Raw genomic sequence first — 13383 nt, 5'->3', positions numbered from 1 at the left:
TTCATTTTAAGAAGCAAATTAGTTCTCGCCGGATACTACTACTGAGCTTGGTCCCGATTCCGACGCACTTGGAAGGATCGGAGCCATCGAGCTGTACTTGGGTCGTTATTTCGGTACTTGGCACATCAAGGGAGTCGGGTTCTTTTAGCGTAGAGATGCCCTCGTCCGACTCCACGTTCATTAATTGCTATTGTTCTTCTTTAATTGTTTTAGCGCAATGTTTGTGGCTAGTGAGATAGTAGCTACGGGAGGTCGCCTGATTACCTCGGATCTCTTTTATCCCCTCAGGCGTAGGGAAGCGAATACATTGATGAAAGGTTGAAGGCGCATCCCTCATCCTATGTATCCACGGTCTTCCCAAGATAATATTGTATGGGAAGAGACAGTCTAGTACTTGGAATTCTACTATTTTATTGATTCCATGTGTTTTTACGGGTAACCTGATCGTTCCTAAGGACGGGGTAGTGGACCCATTGAAACCTGTCAAATGGGTTTGTTCCCTTTGAATCTCGTCTTCGTTGATTCACATCCTGGCCAGGGTATCTTTGAAGATAAGATCTACAGAGCTACCTCCGTCGATTAGAACTCTCGCGACCTCACAGTTAGACACGTCGATCGTGATTACGAGTGCGTCGTCATGCGGTTCGGTTGTCCCTATTGCTTCTTTTTCGGAGAACGAGATTTGAACATCTTGTTCTAATCTGATTTTAGTGGTTTGGTTACTTAACCGACGTTGATGTGTTTTGATGGAGTTAACCGTTTTGTTGAAAAATTTTGAGCCGCCCATTATGAAGTCAACCCTGTGTTTTGCGACAGTCGGCGGGGAGTTTGGTTCCCCTTCCTCCTCGGGTCTTGCTCTCTTGGGGGAGGGGTTGCCCATTCCCCTGTTGTTGCTATTGAAGATCTTCTTCTTTGGCGGGGGTCCTAGATCAACATCTTTTAGTTCCCCCTTTGCATATTTCTCGGCTAAAGCCTTTCGCATGGTCTCACAATTAACCGTGTCGTGGCCGTTAGCCTTGTGGAAACTGCAATACGCATTGGGGTCCCGTGTCCATTTCTTAGCCTGGGGACCTCCCTCCTTAATGTCGTCATTGACATTGAGCGTATAATTAGGAGGGGCGTGTTGCTTTTTGGTGTAAGGTGCGGCGTCGTGGGGATTAATCCTGGGAGGGTTATTCCCAGGATTTGTGGGCCTCACCCATGTATTGGAGGGTGGTTTCTTTTCGGCCGCGCGTTGCCTTTTGTAGGAAGCAAATTCTTCTTCGGCCTTTGCGTAATTCGCGGCTTTATGAAATGCATCCTCTAGTGTGAGGGGGCGGTTAACAGTCATCTCCAATTTCAGCTTTGAGTCGTGCCTTAATCCGTTCCTTAGAGAGGTTATGGCAGACTCGTGGCATACGTTAGAGATTTTCGAGAGTACGTCCTGGTAACGGATCATGACATTCTTCAAAGATTCGTTCTCTCTCTGTTAGATCCCCCATAAGTCTGCTATGGTCAGATCGTCCTCCACGAACATCGAATAGTGTTTCAGGAATGCAGCCGATAGCTTATCGAAACTATCAATGGAGTTTGGTTCGAGTTTGGAGAACCATTCCAAGGCGGGTCCGGACAAGCTTTCAGCGAATAGTTGGCAGTATCCTGCCTCTAATTCTCTCTCAGCGAGCATAACCCGTCCCATTGCGACTCTGAGGGACAATATAAAAGCTTTCAGACTTGAGGTGCCACTGTATCGTGGAAGGCGAACCTTTCCGGTATCTCCTAGTTGCACTTCAGTGATATTTCTGGCGAAACGAGTTCGCCTTGTTTCTTCAACGAGACGATCTATCTCGGGAGCCGAGCTGGTCGCAGAATGAAATTCTGAACGAACAGCTCTCAGCTCGGCCGTTATAGATTCTTTGAACTTGTCCAGTTCGGTCATACTGGGTTCGCCACCACGAAAGAGGCGAGGTCCCGATTGTGCCGGACTGACCGCGGTTGCACTTACCGGGCCATGACGGGTCTGATTCATCCCGCCAAAACGCTGAGGGGTGAATGTTTGATAGATCGCTGGAGGGCGAGGTCCCGAATCAGTCGGGAAAGACCCGGACGGTGCTCCCCCGAGCGGAGGCGGAGGGAGTCCGGAAAGATCGATCGTGACTTCTGTCACGACCTCGCCAGCAGTCCCTCCAAGCTGAAAGCTTGTGATGGGAGACTGGTCTGTTCCTCGGGCGACCTGTATCCCAGAGAAATCCAGACGGACTCCGGGAGGGATAGCTCAGCTTGTTTGCGCAACCGAGGTTGCTTGGCGAGCTGACTCAGAGGCGGTCATATCTCCGGATCCCACTTGAGGATCCGGGGTGTTTTGAGGAGTCGAGAGAGTATTCAACCGGTCATTAAGAGCACGGTTGGTCTCGGCTTGCTCATCTATCTTTTTGGTCAGCATATCCAGGATTGCCCTGATCCCCGGGGGGATCTCCTCTCCGGATTCGTAATGAGTCGGAGTGGAAGACATGATAAAAAAAAAATTTACGAACTGCTTCTTCCGAGATTGGTCTTTCTGAAGATTCCCACAGACGGTGCCAAATTGTTGATGTCGATTTTCACAACGATCAACAATAAAAAATAAATAAAAGAATTGCTAAGGTTATATTTAGGTGGGTTTCAAAGGACGTCGTATAAGAAGCAATAATAGGGCAGAAATTATAATAATGGGAATATTAATTTAAATCTATTAATTTCGAAATGAGTTACAAGAGGGGCGAGGTGACGAACTCAAAAAGGCGAGCTGGAGATCGTGAATACAAGAATACAATAGAATTAATTGAAAACTGAGACTGAGAGCTTGCGTGTGCGAAAATCGTCATCTCCTCTTCTATTTATAGGCGAGATGGAACCTTCTGGCCGAAGACACATGTTCTTCGATCCACACTCCTCGCCAAGGCTGAAGCCGTCCGAGATCCGGTCTTCGCGGCGTGGTCTGCTCTTTGATTGACCGATCCTTCTGATCAGGAAGACGTGGCCGAGCTGGAGTTCTTTGTTGGGCCGGAAAGTGTTGCTGGACTTGGGCCGATCTGCCGAGAGCGAACTAGGCCCATAATTGATTTTGTGGGCCGGTTTTCAACTGGATTATGGGCTTTAGTCGGGTCAAAGCCCATCCGAAATAATATTAAATATTTGAATTTTTATACCCCATAGTGACTACTCATAAAGAAGTTCACAACATTAGAACATTGTAATTGTCACAAAATGGTAGAGGGAAAAGAACAGATCACTTTCACCTTTTTATCAGAGTAACCAAATAGTGAATCAATACATAACCAAATTACTCCAAATCTGCATCATGTCCACAAGATTCAATCAAGTTATATATATATATATATATATATATATATATATATATATATATATATATATATATATATAATATCACATGTAGTATTTAAAAAAATAATAATAACATGTAGTAACATTCTCCTTCATTATTTGGATTTCTTAAGCAAATGTCATACTACTAAGCAAATACTAGTGAAAAAATACATGAATTAAAATGCAAGTGTAAAGACAAGAGAGGCAAGTAAAAAAAAAAAAAAAAAAACAAAAAAAAAACAAAACAAAAAAAAAAAAAAAAAAAAAAACTCCTGTAAAATAAAAGCCAATCTTCTCTTTTTTCTGAAACTACGATAAGTTAATATTTTCGATATATATGTTCGGTATTTTAAATCTTGATCTCATTCTCATCCACATGCTATAATAAAAATAGTCAAATAATATTATTTAGTGTCGTCACTGGTCAAACTCAAATATTTGTAGATTGGGCCCATATGTTAAAAATAAAAATAAAACGTAGTAGATCCATTAAATCTGAGGGGGTCATATTGTACTTTCACAATACGTTGAACAAAAACATATTCCCCATGATGAGCTGGACTAGTGGAGAGAATAGGGAGATGATTCCTTTTCCTTCAACTCAACGTGAGAGAGCCTGCAAAAACCAACGAATCTCTCTCTCTCTCACTGAAGTCTCTGAATATTTTGGAGCTAGCCGCACTTACACACAAACACACCTCGTGCTCTTTTCTCGGTTACATATCAATAGATATTTACGCGCACACACGCATTACGATTGTTTTTTGATGCATTGAGATCATTCAAGAAAGAGATTTTTCGTATTAGGCGGAGACAATGGATATAATTGAAAGCGTGAAGTCCCTAAATTGGGAACGAGAATCGTATCCCATGTACGAAGATTTTATTGTTCTTCCTCTCTTCGCTCTGTTCTTTCCTTTGGTTCGGTTTTTTCTCGACCGATTCGTGTTCGAGGTAAGGAATACATGAAAATCGCCTATTGAATTTTGGTTACGATTAGTTTTTTGGACTTTTTCCTCATTTGTTCGTTTTAGTACCGAGAGCACTGTTTGAAAAAATCTGGATCGTTTTTTTGTTAAGTGTTAGATAGAACCTGATTTGATTATTATGTTATGAGTTCGGTAAGTAGTTTGGTGAAAATGAATATTTAGTTGCTCTAACTGTACTTCCCTTTTTGCTTTTTCAATCCATTCTTTTTTTGGTATTAGAGATTAAGGTTGTTTTTACCTTTTTTCGTAGTCAGATTCGGATATGTTTTTTTTTTCGCCTAGGTCGTGCATGTTATTTGAATCTGAATATTTCGAATTCCAGACGTATTAAATATAGGATTAAAAACATTGGAACTTTGGCCTTTGCTTTATCATGTCAGAATATTCTACTAGGATTGGATTGATCGTCGACTTACTGATTAATGTTGTTTGATTAACCAAACACATTTAATTATTAAGCTTTATCGGTTAAGAGTGGTGTAAAATATGATATATATATATATATATATATATATATATATATATATAGGATTTTTTTTTTGGGTTATAATTTAGCCTAAGATTTGATTTCGTTCACCCCAGAGTTTGGGAAGGCGATTGATCTTCGGAAAAGGGCACCGCAATCAGAATTTGGAGACGGAAGATAAACGGAAAAGAATTGGAAAGTTCAAAGAGTCAGCATGGAAATGCATTTACTATCTTACAGCAGAGCTATTAGCTCTCTCCGTAACTTGTGACGAGCCTTGGTTTACTGATACGAGAAAATTTTGGGTTGGTCCAGGGAATCAAATCTGGCCTGACCAGAAGATAAAGTAATAAATTTCGAGCTTCGACTTCATATATCTATCTGTGGCTTTTAAAAGTTGACCGTTAAGTATAATTTTTTTTTTCTTTTGTTGATATCAGGTTGAAATTGAAGGGGTTGTATATGTTCACGGCCGGATTTTATACGTACTCGATATTTGCATTGGTTTTCTGGGAAACTCGGCGGGCCGACTTTGGGGTGTCGATGAGTCATCATGTTGCGACGCTCATCCTTATAGTGCTTTCATACATTTTCAGGTACCTTGCATGAACAATGAATGAATTCTGCATTGTTGCTTTACCTGTTATGATTGCTGCAGACGTTCTAAGGAAGAGTCTTATGTCACCGAATTTCTTGCAGATTTGCCCGTGTTGGTTCGGTTGTTTTAGCACTTCACGATGCTAGTGATGTGTTTCTAGAGGTCGGAAAGATGTCCAAGTACGGTGGTTATGAAGGAATTGCTAGCTTTTCATTCATCATCTTTGTTATATCGTGGGTCCTATTGCGCCTCATTTATTATCCATTCTGGATCCTTTGGTCTACAAGGTTCGTATAAAATCCCAAGTCACAGTAGACCTGGCTTTTTTTTTTTTTTTTTGTTCTAGTTTCTGTTGTTTTGTCTTGTTTCTTAGGCTGTTCAATTGAATGTAAAAAAGGTGAAAATGTTGAGAATATGAACTTCGATATCGGTGTTTGTTCTGACGTGGTAATTTTTAAAGATCTAATTCGAACTTCCATTGGTGGTTTTCAAGGAGTATATAGTTTGATTATAACAGAAGTGATTGGTGTAATATCATTAGTCTCTAACAATCACAACAGCAAAGTTTTAGGTCTTTATATTTATATTTTTTTAATTTTGTTTCTATGTATTCTTTATGTGGCAGTTACGAAGTACTTCTTACCCTGGACAAGGAAAAGCACGAGACAGAGGGACCGATTTACTATTATCTCTTCAATACTCTTCTCTTCTGCTTGCTTTATCTTTCCATTTATTGGTGGGTGTTAATGTATCGAATGCTTGTCAAGCAAATCCAAGCAAGAGGCAGGCTAAGTGAAGATGTTCGATCCGGTGAGGAAATATCTTTGCCTCATCCACGGTCTTAATTCATGTTTTGAACGTCAAGGGATTCCTATAAGGATATATTAGGTCTTCTGGTACTCAATTTATTCAACTCTACTGCTTTAGGCAAGAAAAAGTAACATTCGAATTGATTTTTCTGCGACACAATCCATGACTTGTGTATTATACTTTTCTGCCAAATTAATTTGTAGTTTTCTCGAATAATTTTGTGACATGGTTAGGAATCACAAGAGGCAGTGGCATCTTTACCTTTCACTTCTGTTATGAATGCTTGTAGCTTTTAATCTAATTTCCGTCTGGTCTTCCTGATTTTCTATTCAGATTCCGAAGGTGAAGATGAACACGAAGATTGACCAGGAAATAACTTCTACAGATAATTTAAGTTTTGACCAAGCAAAAGGTACTCTTAATATTTATTTTAAAAAGCTGTTAAGAGTAGGAGCTATATTTATTACATGGTATAATCACAGTAAAAGACATTTTGTTGGCTTCAAATGAAATACAATAAAATATAATGTATTTAGTATCATTGTCTGAGTATAGGAAATGTTTTGTTTTTGTGGCCATCTTCCATTCAAGATTTCTCTCTTTTTTTTTTTTTTTTTTTTTTTTTTTTTTTTTTGCAGATGTAAGTGAGAAGGATATAGGCTGAGAAAGTCCCTCCCACTCTAAGGGCTTGTGTTCCTTAGACCTTTTCAAAGTTTGGGATCAGTTTCAGAAAAGTCTCAACTGTTTGAATCATAAAATCTCAGAGTTTGCATCATCGGTTGCTTTTAGCTTGATTTTCCTTCGCAGATTAACCCTTTTTTTTTTTCCAGGATGTCAATATTAATTTAAATAGCATTATTTGGACAGGACAACACTAGATTTCTACGATTCAATTCCATTATTTATATTTCTTTTTCTTACCTAATGCTCGGTTGAAACTAGAGTTTCATTCATGGGTGAATAGATTTCCCCCCCTATTTTATTTCTTAATTAGGTTCATGTCCATCCAAGTAAAAGCAAGAAGAATTTTTTTTTTTTTTTTTTTTTAGTTTGAAAGAATAAAAAAAAACACGAGAATCAGAAAGTGTGTGTACAAAGGATTTCAAAATGCCTGTTCGAACTATAAAATTGTACTAAATAATCACTGTATCATGCAGATATGAAGTGTTCCGCACCAAGCAGGAACAGGGGGGGTCTAACGGGGACGGAGCGGGCTTAAGCCTCCCATAAATTTTTTTAAAAATATATATATGTAGAAATTGCCAAAAGTAAGATTAAATTAAGACCCATTTCCAATTTCCTACTTTTTTAAAAAATTTACCAAACTAAGACTAGTAAAAAAAAAAACAATTAGGGTGAGCTCGATGGACTGAGCGAGAAAAAGAGAAAGAAAGATAAAAAAGAAGAGATTTTATTGGGGAAGATGGTAGGTTGGTAATTAGTATGAGGGTATAATAGGTAGAATTTTGTTATCTCTCATTTGACTTTTTTTTTACTAGTCCTAGTTTGGTAAATTTTTGAAAATAGTAGGAAAACGGAAATGTCCATTAAATTAGTCCTATATAAGGAAATATCTCATATATATATATATTAGAGCTCCTTATAACCAAGGATCGCCTTACCGTTATCGTACCAAGACTTCAATTTTAGGAGGAAACCGCTTACCGGAGTGGAAACCGAAGGGGATTCAGAGAAAAAAAAAAAAAAAAAAAAAAAAAAAAAAAAAAAAAAAGGTACCGGTAGGAAACCGCTTACCGTAGAGCAAACCGATGGGTATTCACACAAATATTTTGCAACAATAAATACTTTTTCATATTTTGCAAAACTAAATTACTTATATTACAAACACGTACGACAAAATATAAAACACAAAATTCAAACCAAGATAAAATTCAACATAAAGTACCGTAAAGTCAAACCTTGTTGCAACACGTACGAAAAAATATAAAACACAAAGTTCAAACTAAGATAAAATTAAACATAAAGTACCATAAAGTCAAACCTTAATTACAACACGTACGACAAAATATAAAACACACTATTTAGTAATTAATTATACGTGAAATGTCTCTCGTCACTAGTGAATGAATAATCGAACGTCATAATTCATCATCAAATGAATTTTAATTCAACATAAACATGATCAAAATCATCAATTCATCATCAAATTAAGTTTAATTCAACATAAACATGACACAATCATCAATTCATCGTCAAATTAAGTTTAATTCAACATAAACATGATCAACATCACAATCATCACCGAATTAATTTAAATTCAACATAATCATGACAATAATCATGAATTTCTCATCAAATTAATCAATTCAACGTCATATTCTATGATTAAGACACAAATTTTTGAAAAAATTGAAAAAATCCTCAAATCTCCGAAACCCTATACTCATACCTCTCGGAAACCTCGGTTTTTTGGCAAATGAAGGTAGTGACGAACGGAATCTTCCGGGAAGTGCAGTCAAGTTGACGGAATTCCCGGAAAATGGTCGGATTCCTACCGGGTACACGACACGGCAACGGTTTCTTCACGTTCCGTCCCGGTGAGCTCCGGTTCGGCGAATCCCGACCGGAATCCGACCGGAACCCCCGGAAAGCCAAACCTTGCTTATAACTTATTCTACAGAGTAATATTTTAGATTTTTAAGTTAATTTTTCACGTAATTTTAAATAAATAATAATTATGATTAATTAATTCGGTCTTAATTACTATACTTAAATTAATAAGGTTACCCTCTCTCATGTGTTCTATTGCTGTTTAAGGTTTATAAATTATAAATTGATAGTAATAATATAGTATTGATCTTACAATTATTAACTCTAAGACCATTTTATTGAGTTATAATTTATTAGAAACAAAAGACCAACATAAAAATCAAAATGGTGTTTTCATGATAGTTTAGTTTATAAGAATTTTTCACTACCAGCTTGGTCTTAATAACAACATCTCTTGGCTATCTTCTGCCAAGTAAATAATTTTATATATTTACCATTCAACCTATACTAAAATTATATGTCCGCAACTGTTCCAACTACATTAAAAAGTGAAAAATAGATGAGTATTTGACTAAATAGTCACATTATCATGTATATAGTTGTCTGCGTTCCTGCCATAGAAAGCTCTAAAAACTCAATGGAGGACCCATAAGAATAGCAATTCAATAAAGTGGACTTAAATGTGTAAAAAAATATCATTACTAGATCACATTTTTTAAAAATATCTAAAACTGAACCTTTGACTTCAAAATGGACGAAAATACCCATCTAACCTTATAACCACTCTTTCTCTCACATATTCTCACTCAAATAATCTCTCAAGCTCTCAAATCCTCTCTATTTTGGAGTAATCATGGGTAAGTAAACTAACTTTGTCATTTTGATTATATTTTTGTCTAATATTTAGGGGTTTAGGGTAACTTAGGGTTTAGAAAACTTTTAGATCTAGGATTTTTCGGCTAAAATCTGGAAAATTAAGTTAATTTGCGACCATTTGTGATGAAATTTAAAAAAAAATTCAAGATTGGGACCATTTGCAACTAGTTGCGACCAAATGCGACCATTTGCGACCAAATGCGACTGGTTGTGACCATTTGCGACAAAATGCGACAATTTGTGACCTGTTGCGACCATTTGTGACATGTTGCGACCAATTGCGACCCTATTGATTTTTTGTTGATTTTTGATGTATAACTGATTTTGTTGACTTTTTGATGTTGTTTTTGTAGTTTTCCTCCAAATTAATGGCACTTGGGAGAGAAATGCGCATTTATGGGTGTTCAAGGATGTTAGAACTGAGTCATTCGATGTTCCGAAAGATCTGACGTACACTGAATTAGTGGATAAAGTGTACGAGATGATCAACGTGGACAGATTCTCGTACGACTTAAAACTTGAAGTCCCATACACAATAGATGTACTTCCAATAGCATCGTAAGTTTTGATGAACGATGTGAATGTTTCGTATTACTTGAAGCATAAACACCGAAAGAGATTTCCGATATGAAGACATGTGGGGCGTTCCACATGATATTACCACAATGGTAGTTAAAGAACCAGTTGAAAAGAAACAAGTCGGACGACCGAAGAAGCAAAGTAAACAAGGAAGACGAAGAATCAAACGATTTCCATCACAAGGTGAAAAAATTACGATCACTCACAAATGTAGCAAATGTGGTGGTACGAGCCATAACAGAAAGACTTGCAAATGGAGGGATGAGTGATTGCATCGTTATTTGATGTTGTTTTTTTAATTCACATGTTGTCTTTTTGTAATTCTTATAACAGAATGATGATTTGTATGCGAACTATCATTTAAATTTTAGTTTAATGTTGTATTTTTGTTAATTGAAGTTTAATGTAAAAGTACTTAATGATAGATAACAAAAAAAAGTCTACATATAAAGTACCATTCGAACTACATATAAAGTACAACAACGAAGAGAAATAATCACGGAACAAGATGACCATAGAATAGGTCACCACACCATTTGTTCCTAAAAGTCTTCATGTTCACTGACATGATCTCGCTAAAATCTATGTCGAGTAGTATATGCTCCACGTATTTGATTGCGAACATCCTGCAATCACCGCTAAAAAACATAACAATTTAAACATAATTAAAAAAAAACTTGTCAAAATTTTGTGACATGTTTATTAAAATTATCATAAAAATATAAGAAAAGTACCTGTAGGTACACTGCGGGGCTTCTTCATCAACGCGCCACTCCAATGGAGGCAGAGTTGGCTCCCCGGTCTCTAAATTAGCATACACCTTCTCATGTCTAGCATATGCTCCACTCAAGACCATCGCCCGAAGTATAGCTCGACACCAATTCTGCAAAAGTATTAAAATTAAGAAATGAAACTACTATATCAAATGAAACAAAACAAAAGTTATATTCATACACACCTCCATCAGCTCTTGGAATACTGGCGCGCGTTCTGGATCCCTGACCAGTTCTCTCTGGCAGTCGAATACAGTGATATGCCAGTCGTCTAAGTTGACGAGGAATGTGATCCAATGGTTGTTTTTGAAGTTGGCCATGAACACTATCTCTTTTGCGGACTTCCATGGCAATATTTTATTGCCTCTGTGTCCATGTATCTCCCTAAACACGAGATTACGGTTCCACTCCACTGGCTCGGGATTCTGGCCTAGCTTTATGCCTTCTTTTTTGTTATCTTCTTCTTTAAGAAAGCTTGAGATGACGGAGCTGCCCCATCTCATACTCATGACGCGAACGTCCTGTCGGTAATCGTCGAGCTCTAGTTGGCGTCTCCGAATCACGTGCGTAATAGCATCAAGATGCTGTAACACGTTAACATAGCTTATTATAGAGCAATATATATGACAAACATGCTAAAATTTTAGTATAACAAAAACGTACCGAATCATCGTTTACTCTCAAAACCTTAGGTCCCATAAATTTCTTCCTTGGGTTTGAAGCTTCTCGAGACAAACATGGCCTCAATCTCACTCAAACAAAAATGCATCAAAGACCTCCTTAATAAAACTGACATGTCAAATGCAACCCTTTGTCCCACTCCAATATGTCCAAGCCACAAACTTCACAAAACAGACAGTGCACCCTTTAGTCAATCCCCTCTCTACAGAAGCACAATTGGGTCCTTACAATACCTGACCATGACCAGACCAGATATAGCCTTCACAGTAAATCGCCTAAGCCAGTTCTTACAGGCCCCTACTGAAAAACACTGGTATGCCTGCAAAAGGCTATTGAGATATCTAGCTGGAACTAGAACTCATGGCATTCGTTTCACACCACCACCACTACTCAACCTCACAGCATTCTCTGATGCTGACTACGCTGGGAAATTGGATGATCGCAGATCCACAACAGGCCTATGTGTATTCTTAGGTGATAGCCTCATCACCTGGTCCTCCAAAAAGCAAGAAGTAGTGTCTAGAAGCTCCACATAATCTGAGTATAGAGCTCTGTCAGCAACAACAACACAGATTGTATGGCTGTAATCTCTCTTCAAAGAGCTCAATGTGGCTGTTGAAAAACAACCGTCGGTGATTTGGTGTGATAACTTGGGAGCCGTATCATTAGCCTCCAACCCAGTGTTCGACGCGTGAACAAAGCACATTGAAGTAGACGCCCATTTCATTCGAGAGAAGGTGGCTGCCAAGATCGTGGAGGTCAGATATGTACCAACTGAAGAACAAGTTGCAGACGTGTTTACCAAGGCATTGAACATCCCTACGTTTGACTACTTGATATCCAAGCTAAACATGTTGCAGTATGTCTAGCTTGCGGGGAGGTATTAGAGTAAAGCCGGAGAAGGCTTTACAACCGTTAGATTCAAACTAAGTTATGTACATGTGTAAGGCCATGATATAAACGATTGTATGTATATGTAGTCAAATCAAGTTAATGAGAAAGTTAGTTGAGCAGTTACACAAATCATTCTTCATTCTCTCTCTCTCTCTCTCTCTCTCTCTCTCTCTCTCTCTCTCTCTCTCTCTCTCTCTCTCTCTCAACTTGAGTTCTTGATCTTAGCATGCTTCATTGTCGATATACTGTAATCTTTATACATCAGATGTTCTTGTTATCATCAATTTATCAATTTGGTGTATTGAACCATCTCTTTTTCTCTCCTAAATTTTTTAATTGTTGTTCCAGGTTATGTCTTTTTCAAACGTTAATTAACGTTGTTTAAACATATTTTCTCATATTTTAATTTTACAATTTATATTGTAAATTTTTATTAATTAATGTTGATGATGTGCTATTTTATATGATATTTATGTTTTTTTCTTCATATTTATGTATTTGGATTCGCGTATTAACGTTAATAGGTTATGGGTGTCTATAGTTTCTGAATTTTTGTGTAGTTCATCGCTGTTACTTTTCGTAAATTATTGTAAATAGTTACTGTTTTTATTGTTAATAATTTGTATATGTTATAATTGGGTTTATTCGCAAGTAATTTAATTTTTTCCTCGGTTTTTATTTTTAATGATTTGAGTTCTTAAAGGATGATTTTAATTATAATTTTTTGTTTTTTGTTTTTTGTTTTTTTTTATTATAAAAAATGGCAGATTTGAGTAAGTTAATAAAAGGCAATGACTACTTATCTAAATGATTGAAACGTTGGCTGATTAAAAATACAACGTTTCGAATTGGCTAGTTTGT

The 13383-nt window shown here is 37.3% G+C and overlaps 2 protein-coding genes across 2 annotated transcripts; one reads left to right on the top strand and one right to left on the bottom strand.

Annotated features, from left to right (window-relative positions):
* Window positions 1–523: 523 nt before the first annotated feature.
* Window positions 524–1330, bottom strand: LOC149402621 (uncharacterized). The gene has a single exon (XM_089608464.1). It carries the CDS (start codon window positions 1328–1330, stop codon window positions 524–526), a length of 807 nt encoding a protein of 268 aa, XP_089464590.1.
* A 2579-nt stretch (window positions 1331–3909) lies between these two features.
* LOC149402620 (ceramide synthase 1 LOH3-like) lies at window positions 3910–7128 on the top strand. The gene is made up of 7 exons (XM_089610096.1): window positions 3910–4299; window positions 4917–5146; window positions 5241–5396; window positions 5500–5685; window positions 6024–6208; window positions 6542–6620; window positions 6847–7128. Exons 1-6 carry the CDS (start codon window positions 4162–4164, stop codon window positions 6571–6573), a joined length of 927 nt encoding a protein of 308 aa, XP_089466222.1. The 5' UTR covers window positions 3910–4161; the 3' UTR covers window positions 6574–6620; window positions 6847–7128.
* Window positions 7129–13383: the final 6255 nt, after the last annotated feature.

This window comes from Urtica dioica, chromosome 3 (genome assembly GCF_054948205.1).
Source record: "Urtica dioica subsp. dioica isolate 48M chromosome 3, U.dioica_male_clone48M_v1_H2, whole genome shotgun sequence".
In the NCBI taxonomy this organism is placed as follows: Eukaryota; Viridiplantae; Streptophyta; class Magnoliopsida; order Rosales; family Urticaceae; genus Urtica; species Urtica dioica.
Note: the sequence above shows the minus strand (reverse complement) of the source record. Positions and strands in the feature narration are given on the sequence as shown.

Coding starts and splice junctions, on each gene's coding strand:
- LOC149402621 (XM_089608464.1), bottom strand. CDS start 1,330: ATGACTGTTAACCGCCCCCTCACACTAGAGGATGCATTTCATAAAGCC.
- LOC149402620 (XM_089610096.1), top strand. CDS start 4,162: ATGGATATAATTGAAAGCGTGAAGTCCCTAAATTGGGAACGAGAATCG. Junction 5,147..5,240: donor TGGCCTGACCAGAAGATAAA/GTAATAAATTTC, acceptor TGTTGATATCAG/GTTGAAATTGAAGGGGTTGT. Junction 5,397..5,499: donor GTGCTTTCATACATTTTCAG/GTACCTTGCATG, acceptor AATTTCTTGCAG/ATTTGCCCGTGTTGGTTCGG.